Source organism: Lupinus angustifolius, chromosome LG13 (genome assembly GCF_001865875.1).
Source record: "Lupinus angustifolius cultivar Tanjil chromosome LG13, LupAngTanjil_v1.0, whole genome shotgun sequence".
Taxonomy (NCBI): Eukaryota; Viridiplantae; Streptophyta; class Magnoliopsida; order Fabales; family Fabaceae; genus Lupinus; species Lupinus angustifolius.
Window position 1 is genome coordinate 16,693,236 of NC_032021.1, and position 13,829 is coordinate 16,707,064.

General features: G+C 32.6%; 1 protein-coding gene across 1 annotated transcript; it reads left to right on the top strand.

Annotated features, from left to right (window-relative positions):
• Positions 2,825 to 9,448, top strand: LOC109325212 (acetyl-coenzyme A carboxylase carboxyl transferase subunit alpha, chloroplastic-like). Its single transcript, XM_019557413.1, has 13 exons — positions 2,825 to 3,038; positions 3,354 to 3,707; positions 3,815 to 3,889; positions 4,306 to 4,413; positions 4,545 to 4,705; positions 4,851 to 4,965; positions 5,059 to 5,213; positions 6,357 to 6,408; positions 6,487 to 6,555; positions 6,864 to 6,941; positions 7,031 to 8,174; positions 8,980 to 8,990; positions 9,021 to 9,448. Exons 2-11 carry the CDS (start codon positions 3,387 to 3,389, stop codon positions 8,171 to 8,173), a joined length of 2,277 nt encoding a protein of 758 aa, XP_019412958.1. The 5' UTR covers positions 2,825 to 3,038; positions 3,354 to 3,386; the 3' UTR covers position 8,174; positions 8,980 to 8,990; positions 9,021 to 9,448.

Sequence of the window (13,829 nt, forward strand, 5' to 3'; positions counted from 1 at the left end):
GAGCACATTTTTCCTTTTCTCCCTAAACCAAACAGTTCTACCTTCACACATTTAGCCCCGTGGTCAAAATAACCACAATTAGAGTCCTTTTATCCATTGCCTCCACTAACAATTGGTTTTTCCATCAATTAGACATTAACATTGCCTTCCTTTATGGTGACTTGCATGAAGAAGTCTACATGAATTTACCTCCTGACCTTTTTGTCCATAATAAATCCTTTGTTTGCAAATTACAAAAATCTATTTATGGCCTCAAGCAAGCTAGTAAGCAATGACATGATAAACTAACAACTATCCTTGTTGATTATGGTTACGTTAAATCTAACTCTGACCACTCCTTATTCACCAAATCTATAGGTCATAAATTCACTGCCATTTTATGTTATGTTGATGATCTTGTCTTACTTGGAAATAATAAACATTACTAAACAACTTTTACACAACAAGTTTGGTATTAAGGACCTTGGTCCTCTTAAATATTTTTAGGTATGGAAATTGCCAAATCAAGCAAATGTATTGCCCTATATCAGAGAAAATATGTTTTTGATTTGTTATTTGAGACAGGTATGCTAAGTTGCAAACTTTCCTCAACACCAATGGATTACAACAACAAACTTCATAGAACCTCTAGATCTTTACTAACAGATTCAAAACCCTACAAAAGATTGTTTGGCAAGTTACTCTATCTCACCAACACAAGACCAAATTTGAGCTTTGTAGTTGGGCACCTTAGCCAATTTATCTCTTCTCCTACTGATCAACATCACCAAGCTGCCTTTTGAATCCTCAAGTACCTCAAAAATTCCCCTGCCCTTGCTCTCTTCTTTCCCACTCACACCAACACAATCATCAAAGGCTTCTCTGACTCTAATTGTGGAGCATGTTTGGATACTCGAAAATCAGTTATTGGTTGGTGTTTCTTCCTTGGCTCTTCATTAATCTCTTGGAAAAGCAAGAAATAAAATACTGTCTCCAAATCTTCTGCTGAAGCCGAATACAGGGCCTTATCCATGGCCTCCTGTGAAGCATCCTGGTTACTATCTCTTTTTCAAGATCTTGGCATTAACCATTCTTCTCCTATTAGCCTCTACTGTGACAACAAATCCGTCCTTCACATTGCTGCCAATCCCATTTATCATGAAAGAACTAAACACATTGACATTGATTGTCATGTGGTGAGGGAACAGGTTCTCAATGACACTCTTCATCTCCTTCCAATTGCTTCTAAACTCCAACTAGCTGACTTGTAAAAAACCATTACCTCCCACTCCTTTTCACAACATGATCTCCAAGCTTGGCTTGTTAAACTTCCACACGCCAGCTTGCGAGGGACTATCAACCTTCAATATTTCCCATAATCAAAACAACGAATTCAATGTTGCCTTAGAAGTCCAAATCAGAGCCCAAATTGAAGAAACAGATTTTGGCGAGAAAAGCGGTTTATTCAATTAATATAGTTTTTAGTCTGTTATTTCGTTTTCTAACTGTTAGCTTTCTGTATATATATTCCCAACTTCAGTTTGTATAATTCAATCAATTCTTTTCTAATTCAATTATAATAATCACGAAGCATTATTCAATTCTTTGAGGGAGATCTTCCTTTCACTGTTCATCATCTTCTTGGTTCATTCTTTTGTTTTTATCTTGGTGGAAGTTACTATGCTTTTGTTCAACAAATGGAGGGTATGAATTTCTACATGGTATCAGAGCATCTTTTCTGAAGGTGTTTCTGCTACACTTTCGCCTCCATCATTCTTATCCGGTTTTTGGTCAAGAATTCTTTTCAAGTGCATAAGCTAGCTTCTTGATATCCTCAAGCTCTTCAAGAATGGAGTATCATGACCAATTTATCCTATATAAAATTACATCATTTTCTTATTCTTCTTCATTTACCCATCTTTCTTATTCACATATAAGCATCTCATTAGGATCAAGATTATGATTCGTTCTCTCTCTTTCATCATCAATGGCTGGTTCGCTTCTGTCCATGATGGTTAAGCTTAGATATAACTTCTATCATAGATGATTAAGCATCGGATGAGTAGCTTCTGTCCATAGTGGTTAAGCAAAGATATAACTTCTATTATGGATGGTTAAACGTTTGATGATATAGCTTCTGTCATGGGTGGTTAAGCATTGTTATTTCTTCAAATCAAGCTTCAAATCAATTCCAAGTTGGAGAGTAAAAAATTTCACTCACCAGCTTGAGGGGATATTAAAGATACATGATAGGTTATTTTGGAAGAATATAGTTGGTTAGAAAGTTAGGAATTAACAAGTTAGGTTTATGTTAGTTACTTGTTTTACTAGCTTTCTTTTCATTCATTTATCTTGTATAAATAAGTCATATTACTTCTTATTCAATCAATTCATTCAATGAGAATATTATCAATCTTTGTTTCTTTAAGCTTTCTTTTATACACGTCTTGATTCATCAAAAAACTTTCTTTTCACAACTCTTACCATATTTTGACACTCTCCTTTTCTTATAAGAGATCACATTTGTCATCCCAGAAAATGTGTCATTCAATATGTCATTGTTTATGATTGATTAAAAAATATATTTAAATTTTAATAATTAAATATTTTTCTGATCAATGTCAAATAATAAATATGAAATAGTATACTTTTGTGGACAAAAAATCTTCCCCATTATGTAGTGCCAAGTATTATTTTTGACAATGACATCAAACTCAAAAAAATTCACAAATTTCATTAAATTATATCGTGTGTGATTATGTTTTTACAGCCCAACCGAAAAAAATGGTGACATTATTATTATTATTATTATTATTATTATTGGTTTTATAAGACACATAAGAAGTATCGCCCCCACTTTGACTTTTTCTTCATTCCCCAATCTAGTATTCTAGTTACTCACAACTACTCTTTCTTACGATCTTCACGAAGCTCTTACTCCTCAATTTGTTCATCTTTTCTCTTCATAATCAATCCCCATTCATTCCACATTACTCCACACTGTTGCTCCTTCTTCTCCCTCTTCAATCCAGGATCCTCTCCCCCATCTTTTCTCACTGGTAATTTTCTTATAAAATGGGGTTTTATGCTCTTAATCTTAGGAGTTTTTTTTTGAAAAAAATATGATTTTGGATGTTGTTAATGAAAGAATGGGTCATTGGGTTTCTAGGAATTTCTATTTTTTGCTTCATTTGTTTAGATTTTATGAAAATAGTGCTTAGTTAAGTAATTAAGTTGATGGGGTTGTAGAAAGATTTGTTTTTTTATGGATAGAGGTGAAGCTTTTTGTTATTCCCTTTCTGGGTTTTGGTGATTTTGGGTTATATTTTGTTAAAGTTATAGTCTTTATGATAACCTTGTTGTGGGTTTTGAAGGATTTTTGCTGAGGAATTGAAGAAGAGGAGGGTATGGCTGCTTCTGCTGCTGCATCTCTTACTGGGGCTTCGGCTTCGGATCTTCTGAGGAGTTCAACCACTGGTTTCAGTGGTGTCCCTTTGAGAACCTTGGGAAGGGCAAGGTTGGCTTTGAAGACTAGGGATTTTGCAGTTTCTTGTAAGTTGAGGAAGGTGAAGAAGCATGAGTATCCTTGGCCTGATAACCCCGATCCCAATGTGAAAGGCGGGGTCCTAAGTCATCTCTCTCCTTTCAAGCCACTCAGAGAGAAGCCAAAGCCTGTTACTTTGGAGTTTGAAAAGCCTCTTCTTGATCTGCAAAAGAAGATCATTGATGTAATTTCTAGTGTACTCTATGTGTGCTTTGTGCACTTAAGCGAGTATTAGTTGAAATTCCTTTTGATTCATCAAGTTTATGCTAATGCTGTTTATGATTGAAACAGGTACGAAAGATGGCGAACGAAACTGGTCTGGACTTTAGCGATCAGATTCTTCTATTGGAATCTAAGTACCAGCAGGTTTGACTGTCATAAGTATATCAGTGTTATTCTTGAAAAAACCGATGTGGATTATCGGGTTGAATACTTGAATCATGTGCTGATCTCATACATTTAAGAGTTCTCATGAATCAAATCATTGGTAGATTGGATTGCACTGTAGCTTATTTTAAGCCAGATTGGTTTAGTTGTGTCCTAGATGAATTAGCTAAGCATGGCTGTTATTCATATTGCCAACCCATTGTCTCAAATCCTATATTACTCCGGTTTCTTAGTTATTCCTCTTTGTTCCTTAGGGATATTAGGCTAATGTTCTGTAATAGAAATATCCGAAGTCTCATCATTCGAATATATATCATTTACCTTTTCCACCTAGTCCTTGCGATTTCAACATAATTTTTTCATAGAAGGCTCATGCTTTCACTGTGTTATTCCAGGCTTTAAAGGATCTATATACACATCTGACTCCTATTCAGCGGGTCAACATTGCACGGCATCCTAACAGGCCAACTTTCCTTGATCACATCTTCAACATAACTGAAAAGGTCTACTAGATATTATTCTTCTTTTTCACTTCACTGTCTTCGTTTTCGTATTTCTATCAGTTCATATTTAATTGGTTTATTGCTATTTAATCACTACTATAACGCAAGTCTCATGTATCCCCATGATACAGTTTATGGAACTCCATGGTGATCGGGAAGGTTATGACGATCCTGCCATTGTTGCTGGCATAGGGACTATAGATGGTAGAAGATACATGTTCATTGGTCACCAAAAAGGTAGAAATACTAAAGAAAATATTCAGCGTAACTTTGGGATGCCAACTCCTCATGGGTATGTCAGCTAATAGCTCTAATTGGTATCGAAAAATTAACTAGACTTAAGAGAGGGAAAGAACTCTATTAAGTTATTTGATTAAGTATAGGGACTAGAAAGTTTCTCTGCATCTGAAATTGATGATAATTTTTCAATTCAACAGTTATAGGAAGGCTCTTCGCTTGATGGAGTATGCTGATCATCACGGATTCCCGATAGTTACTTTCATTGACACGCCTGGGGCATATGCTGACCTTAAATCAGAGGAACTGGGCCAGGTATGTTTCAAATTATGCTTTAAGATTCTTCGTTCTCTCTCTTTTATTACTAGGTTGATTGGTTTGATTGGTTTTCCGTTTTTGTGCATGCAGGGTGAAGCGATTGCCCATAATTTGAGATCCATGTTTGGTCTAAAGGTGCCAGTTGTGTCAATAGTTATTGGAGAAGGTGGTTCTGGTGGTGCACTTGCCATTGGATGTGCCAATAAATTACTTATGCTTGAAAATGCCGTTTTCTATGTCGCTAGGTGATTTAATTTTTCACTCTTGCAAATTTATAATATTGAAATATTTATTTCAATTATGATCCTTTTTTTTCTGACTTAAACATAATCCATGTTAGATTAATATTGTAGACCTTATTTGTAATAATGTTAACTCTGCAAAATATCTGTAGCTGAAAGTTTGATATTGCAATTCTCGTGTAATTTTTAATATTTTCATATTAACATAGATTGATAGTTCAAAACTGTGTTGGACGTGATTATTTGGTTTGCCAATTGTGAATTATATGGATCCTTCTAAATTCTAATTAATTAGTACTATGCTTATAATGGTATGGTTGTTCTGGTAACTTTTTCTTAGATACTTAGAGTCTCCTTTGATATTTACATGTTCCCCCTCCTTTTATTCCTTAGTGTCGGCTAAGGGTGTAAATAGGCTAGGCCAAACCAGACTTTGGCTTAAACCGACCTAGCCTGTTTAAAATATTGGAGCCTAAGCCTGGCATGTATGTCCGCTTAAGTTTTTTTTCCAGGCCTAGGCCTGACCCGCTAGCCTATTTAAAAACCTGTGATAATCTTAAGACCTTCAAATAGGCCAATAGACCTTCAAATAGGCCAATAGACCTTCAAATATGCTAATAAGTCTACCTTTAAACAGATCAATAGGCCAACCTTAATTGACAAATCTAAGATCCTAAATTCTCAATGCCGAATTGCCTATAGGATTTACATATTTTTGTATTTATTTCATGTATATATTATATAAAATAATTAACATAAATATATAATATAATTATATAGGCCATTATGTTAGGCTTAATAGGCTTTTAAGAGGCCTATGTCTGGCCAATTTAGGTTAAATAGACTTTTTGAGAAGCCTAAGCCTAGTCTGTTTATTAAAAAGGCCTGACCTGCCATAGGGTAGGTACTAGGCCCCTGTTAGGCGGCCTAGTCTGTTTCCACCCTAGTGCCGGCCCTCGTCGTCACCCTATGTACTATTCTTTTTCTAATAAGGGAAAAAAATCAAACAAGTTGCATCTTAGAATCAACCACACACATAGATATTATAGATTTCACTACTTGTGCTGTGTTAAACGTGTTTAATAGTTGAGAAAGCCAGTTCTGATCTTTTCTGTTGATTGTGTTTCTATTTATGTCACGATTTAGTCCGGAGGCATGTGCAGCAATCTTGTGGAAGAGTGCTAAAGCTGCTCCTAAGGTATATACAACACTGGTGCTATATCTTTTAATGTATAATATGTTTTTACTCATTTTCTTTTGTTTATATTCTTTGCAGGCTGCTGAGAAACTGAAGATTACAGCCACCGAATTGTGCAAATTGGAAATTGCTGATGGTGTTATCCCTGTAATAACTCTATTAATTCGTGCCTTTTGCTATTGAATCCTATTCACACACACATAAATGTGTATATACACACATATATACACAGATATATACATGTGTGTATGTAAATATGTGTAGAATATACCATCTTAATGGCTTGCGAATTTAAACATATGCAATAAGTATGTCAGTAATGTGGCAAATTATCAAACGATGTAACTTCTGCTTCAATTTTATCCTTTTCTATATACAATATAGTTAGTTACACTTGCACAAAATGATAACTATTCTTTATGGAATCTAACTAGAATTTCATTGTCTTTCAATAGGAGCCACTCGGCGGTGCACATGCAGATTCAGCTTGGACCTCACAACAGATAAAAAATGCAATCAATGAATCCATGGATGTAAGTTTAACAAGCAGCGAGCGTTGTACTGAAATCAAATATGTTAAAAACATATGCTAATTTGGAACTTTGGCTTATCCATTGTGCAGGAGCTTAGCAAACTGAGTATAGAAGAACTACTCAAACATCGGCATGATAAATTTCGTAAGATTGGTGGGTTCCAGGAAGGCATTCCTATTGATCCTAAGAGAAAGTTCAGCATGAAAAAGAAGGATATACCCATTCCTAAGAAGATTTCTGACGCTGAAATAGAGGCTGAGATTCAGAACTTGAAGCAACAAATATCGGAAGCCAAGGGATCCTATGCCGAGCTTCCGAAACTTGATTTGGGTGATATGATAAAGAAACTGAACAGGGAGATTGATCATGAATACTTCGAGGCAGCTAAAGCCATCGGCTTGGCAGATAGGTTCTCAAAACTAAGGGAGGAAGTTACAAAAGCAAATTCACAAAACCAATCTATTGATCCATTGCTGAAGGATAAGATAGAAAAGTTAGAGGCGGAGTTTGATCAGGGTTTGCCGGGGGCTCCAAACTATGGCAAGCTACAGAAGAAGCTTGACATGTTGAAAGAGTTATCTAAAGTAAAACATCTAATAGAGACGAACAGGGAGGCTGTCAAATTGAAGCAAGAAGCGATGACAATATTTGATGATGTCTTGAACAATCCCAGAATAAAGGAAAACTATGAGACATTAAAGGGTGAAATTGAAAGTATTGGTGCATCCTCACCAAGTGATTTGGATGATGAGTTGAAGAAGAGAATCGTGGAGTTTAGAAAAGAGGTTGGTTTGCAGCTAGCTAATGCTCTGAAGTCAGCAGGCTTAGTTATATCTGTAAGAGAAAAGCCACGAGAGAACAGTGACGAGTCTTCATCGTCAGAGTATGAGTCAAAGATTGAAGAACTAAACAAAGATATAGAAAAGGAAATTGAATCTTCGGTGAACTCATCAGATATTAAGAGCAAGATAGAGGCATTAAATCTCGAAATTGCTAAGGCTGGAGACACACCTGATGCGGATTCAAAGAATAGAATTGCTGCTTTGGTGCAACAAATTAAGCAGAGCCTTGTTGAAACTGTTGACTCATCTAGCTTAAAAGACAAGTATGAAAATCTGGTGTCTAAAGTTTCCACTGAAAATGGAAGTTTGAAAAAGGCAGAGCCAACAGGTGACAATCCCACCAATGATGAGTTGAAAGTGGAAGTTAGCACAAACAACAGCCTTTCTTAATGTGAGTTCATCTAAACTATACAAAATATAGTTCTTATCAGTGCATGTTTAGAACCATTAAGGCATTCTAGGTATAACTTTTTTGTAGTGCTTACTAGGGGTGAGTAGGACCTGATGTTACTCGCTCACCTGGTTTGGTTTGATCATGATCCGGCCCGTATATGGTCGGGTTTCACAGGTCTAGGGTCGGGTTCAAAAATTAGACTTTTGCGACATTTAGGGTCGGATAAAGGACAAGCATGACTCGACCCATCTAATGGTCACTCATTAATCATATTTGTATGTGTGTCTATTCAATTGTGTACATAGTAATGACACCTCTTTGGTCGAAAGTATCGTTGATTCTCTAATTTGGCATCATATGTATATGATTAATAATATATACATATATTATTTCATATGTCAAATTACATATTGATAATAATATGTAATATTGAGAAGACTTTATCTAAAATGGGTATGCATTTTATTTAATCGCGTCTAGGGTAAGGTTCAAAGGTTGGCCCGATCAACATATGGGGTTGGGTTAGCGTCGGGTCCAGGGCCGGTTTGGGTTTTAAAAAATAACCCCACAAACATTTAAGTTGTATTGCCCTTATACTAAATTGCATGAATGACATGCACAGCGATCCCCAGGTTGAAAACCACATCCTCCACCATTCATTTGTATTACTTTTTTCGAATAATCAATGATAATTGAAAACAGACTGACAATGTATAAAACTCTTACGCTATTAGTGTATACGATTTTTTTTTTTCCTCTTTAAAGTTTGCTCCTTTATAACTGAAATATCTCTTTCTATCAGCATGCTGCTCATATATCACTGGTGTAGAAGGTGCTGATAAGTATATGAAGGGAATAGTGGAAAAAAACACCAATGTCTTACTCATAGATTACTAATAATATCTTCTTCTGGTGGTATGGTACATCATCATGCATCTTGTTCATCTTTCTTATGATCAAATTTTGTGGATTCAAAGGAGAGGCTATGTGAATTGTGGTTAATATTTTTCTGTCATCTTCCAAGAAGACCAGAAGGAGGAATAAAAGTTACAAAAAAACTATTTGGTATTTGTTTGAGTCAGAATGTTGCAGTTAATTTTAGAATGACTTACTTATATTCTACCCTTTTCATTTTCTTTTGTCTTGTCTTGTTTTTATACTGTTTTTTAAGTTTTATATGGTGGTTTTTCCCTTCATAGATTTAGATGAACATTGTATACATTGCTTCAGTTTCAGGAACCTAATAATAATATGAACTTGTCTTATTTGCATGAATTATTTGATAGGGTAAAGTTCTTCTCAAATGCAAGACTTGAACTACAAGACATTGATTAAGGGTAACCATGTTTCTTGTTACTTGATAAACAAACACTCATAAATCAGAAAGTACATACCTTAATTAAAATGGGCTTAGGATTTATATATCGAGTCCGAGTGTATTTGTAAAAATTGGATCACTATGTACTATCGTGTCGGCCGATCCACAATAGTGGTGGCTAATACACCGTGATCGAGGATCCCTATAGAAGTTTATCGTCCGATCGATAATATTTACCGATTCATATATGTCAATAGAGGGTGTCAAAGTTGTCTATGAAATCAAACAATCAACAAATCCATTACCTGTAATGAAGATGAATTAGTCAATGATCATTATAAAATATAGGAGGTATATTAATATAAAATACAATTTCGACCAATAGAAAATAAAATAAGGAAACTTTAAATGAAGAAACCCAATCCTCATTAACATTTACAACAATTTCTTCCACTGAAGACATTATTTCAATTCCCAAATTCTTAACCACAAGGAAAAATTGTATCCAATGATTTTGTAACAAAATTCAATACCAGATCATAGTGATCATAAAAACACATTGTTCTTAACAAAACCTTCCAAGAAGTATTAAATATACTAAGATAGGGTAAGTATTGGTTTTGTTAACAAGCCCATATCAATGAAGCTGCATCTTCTTTTATTTTTGAAGGTGCATGACACTGCTATTATATCAAGGATGATAAGCCCGTATAGTTCGATTCGGTTTATGGTTTTTGAAATTTAGGAACTGTTCGAATCAAAGTGATAATTTCATGAAAGACCTTTGCATGGAGAAAATTGTATCATAATTGTGAAGTACAAATACAATCTAGATGATGTAGAAAATGTTATTGCCTTGTCATATATATAATACATAACATGGTTTTTTTCTTTCTTGGTCTTGCAACATTTAACAGGATCAAAAGATTCTTGAAGTTTATCCAAAAACAAAAAAAAAATACAAGTGAGGAGTTAGCATTCTCACTTCTTTCTTTCTTTCATTCTCTTTTGTCCCTATAAAAGCATATCCCCTATAAATGCATGTCCAAAATGGTATATATAAATTAGAAGATATATTATATGATTGTAATATTTATGCATCGGTGACAGTGATAAATCTAGGACCTAGAGGTAGAGTGTGCAATATATTAAAAATTAAAATACTAAATATCTTCAATTATAAAAAGATGAAAATATTAATGAAATTACAAAATTTAAATATATTTCATCAAATAAATTACATATTTCATAATTAATCTCTCTATTATTTCTTCTTTTGAAATTGTTGAATGATTAGTTCGTTGACAATATTATTGAACACTTTTCAATGAAATTAGACGATCATTCTTTCATGCATCTCTCATTCAATTACGCAACTTAATTTTTAAAATTTTCATAGTTGAAGAAACTCTTTCTACAATTGTATTTCTAACTTTAAAAGAAGATAAACTAATAAGTAAATAGTGTGTCTTCCACTTTCAACCAACTTATCATAAAAATTATTGATTCATTCCAAAAAAGAAAACACGATATTGTTATGCATATCAATAATTTAAATCTCAAGTTTATTATCAAACATTACCAAATTATTTGAGCAAAAATCATGTGGATAAAACTTTGTAGATTCAATCAGTTTTGTCATACCAAAACTAGAGAAGAAATCTATCAGACTCAAGTAAGACATACAAAGAAGTAACTCAGTAATTTTCTTGGATAAACGATCACGAAGTTTCTTAAGTTACATATCCATAATCTTGTAAAATAATTCAACACAATAATAATTAGAGAAAAATTGTAAACACTATGGTGTATGAGTTTTATACACTATAAATTTATCATTCATGCTTTATAATCATTAACTCCTCAAATAAAGTAATACAAATGAATGAATTATTGATTATGTATAAATCTTTTACACAGTGTACAAATATTACACACTTGTAATTATTTATTTTAACAAGTTATATCATATTGTTTACAAAGCAAATAAAATTTAGACTTATAAAGTTATAAGATATAATACATTTATTTTTAAAATTTCAGGGTGTGCAATTTGCACACCCTAGAACACATGTAGCATCGTCAATGATCATCAGTGTAAAAATTTATACATAGTCAGTACATTATTTATTATTTATTTGTATTATTTTTTGAAAAGTCAACGATGATAAAACATACATGAATGATAATAAAACTCATACACTTTTGGTGCATATATATTTTTTTTCTTATATGGTGTGTATTTTAAGTGACAAATGATTTATTTACCAATAAGTGATTAGCTTTGTTTGATTTTTTTTTTGGGTACTATCACTTCTTTGTTGAATTTTGTACCACCTTATTCGTGGAAAAACCATTTATCACAAAGATGCTTAAACAACATCTAATTTAATCTTTTCAACATAGGAAAAAATGTCATCACTTAATCCTCAAAATGGGTATATATATATATATATATATATTCTCGTATTTAAAAATATTTATGATTTTGAATAATGGACTTTGTTTCATTTTGTCTATTGTTTGAAAAATTTAAGAATATAAAATTGCATGCTCTTTAGTTTTATCCTTATATATTCATGTTTATTAATTAGAACTAGGATAAGCTCTTCCTATAAAAATAATTTAGTCAAATGTAGTTATCATATGTCTTAAATTGAGGATATTTAATACCTTTATTAATTAACTCATGTGAAAGATTTTAAAATTGAGAATTAAAAAAGCAAAAGAACTGCATGAGCAAGAAAGTTAAAATCATACATTGAACATTGATTCAGTAAATAATGGCAAATAGGTTCCATAAATGTGGAAAGCTCTTCACATTTCTATGTTTGTCTTGAATTTTCTTACTTATGTTAAGTCCAATATGTCATGTTTATCATAAAGCCAAATGAGAAAAATAAAGTAAAAAATGATACACAGAAGTCTCAAATTATATTTACAAAAAAAGTCTCAAGAGGTATCTATTATCATTATGTGATTTTAATCTCAAGGTATCTATCTTTTATGGAGGAATATAATAAACTAATACTGCAAAGATTAAATTAATGGAGCACTAAATGTATTCAAAATAAAATATAGAGATTAAAATCACTCAATTATAAAATGATGATAAAAATTGCAATTAAGCTTTCATTTTTAGAAAAATAATGTTATTCTAAATTGCATACAAAATGGTTAATTATGGATAATTTAAAGGCCTTAAATGGACAAAGTCATAGACTTAATGTCTTTAAGACTTTGAGTAATGATATAATTACAAATCTACTTATTGAATTTGTATTTGTTGTTTGACTCATTATTTAAAATCTCCTAAATTTGGATTCCCAAAAATTCTAACAAGTGATATTAGAACTAATAATTCGATTAAGTTGAAGGTGACATGACTATTATTTGTCAAAAGTCTTTGATGAAATTTCACATTACTTAATCATTGATAGTTTAAAGATATTATGAGTGAATATAGATCCAATATATTAAAGTTTTGAACGTGTTAATTATTTTCACTTATTAAGTTCTTATTTTTTTTTTGTCTATTATTAAAAATCTCCCAAATTTGTTCTCTCCAATTTCCTAACATAAACTACATTTTATGTGATACATAATCCATGAATAACACAAGTCTCAAAGATTAAAAGCTGTGTTATTTCATTTGGGTGTGTTATTTCATGATATATGTTAGGGCTATATATTCCTTCATGTGAAAACACTCCTTTAATGTAAATCATTTCTAGTACATCTTCATCACTTTCTCCACTTTATCATCAAAAAGGAAAAGTAGCATAGAAAAAAGGAGCAAATTAAAGCTCATCTTTTCTTTTTACCATCCTTTCAACTTTCAAACCTAATTTCACTCATGATTTTCATGCAATTTGAATACAACACCTTCTTTGTTTATCTTGTCTCATTCTTTTATTCCTCTCTCTCTTTTGCATTTTCAAGGTATGCAGTGAGGAATGTCACTCTTCTCTACTTAATAAAATAAACAAAACAAAAAATGTATGCACTGACCGTGTAAGAGTTTTATATTATATCACTGCGTCATCCATATTCATTTTCTATCATTATTGGCTTTTAAAAAATAAATAAATAGTAGATGATGCAATAACTATCTATAAATATTTAGTGCATAAATATTATACTCATAAAAATATAAATATAAAATAATAGCTAGACCAATCTATATTGGAATAATAATTTATGAATCCCTAGGAAGGTATCCCTACAAATCTCCCTCCAGTATCCTTCTTTGCCCCCTTTGTCTTGCTTTAGTAACATGCCAAACTTTACATTCTCTATTGGGATTCCTTCACTCTCAATAATATATATATATA

Excerpts from the sequence above, each read along its gene's own strand:
- LOC109325212 (XM_019557413.1), top strand. The coding sequence starts at position 3,387 with ATGGCTGCTTCTGCTGCTGCATCTCTTACTGGGGCTTCGGCTTCGGAT. Across the intron at positions 3,890-4,305 it reads TGGAATCTAAGTACCAGCAG|GCTTTAAAGGATCTATATAC; the intron begins GTTTGACTGTCA and ends GTGTTATTCCAG. Across the intron at positions 5,214-6,356 it reads GCCGTTTTCTATGTCGCTAG|TCCGGAGGCATGTGCAGCAA; the intron begins GTGATTTAATTT and ends GTCACGATTTAG.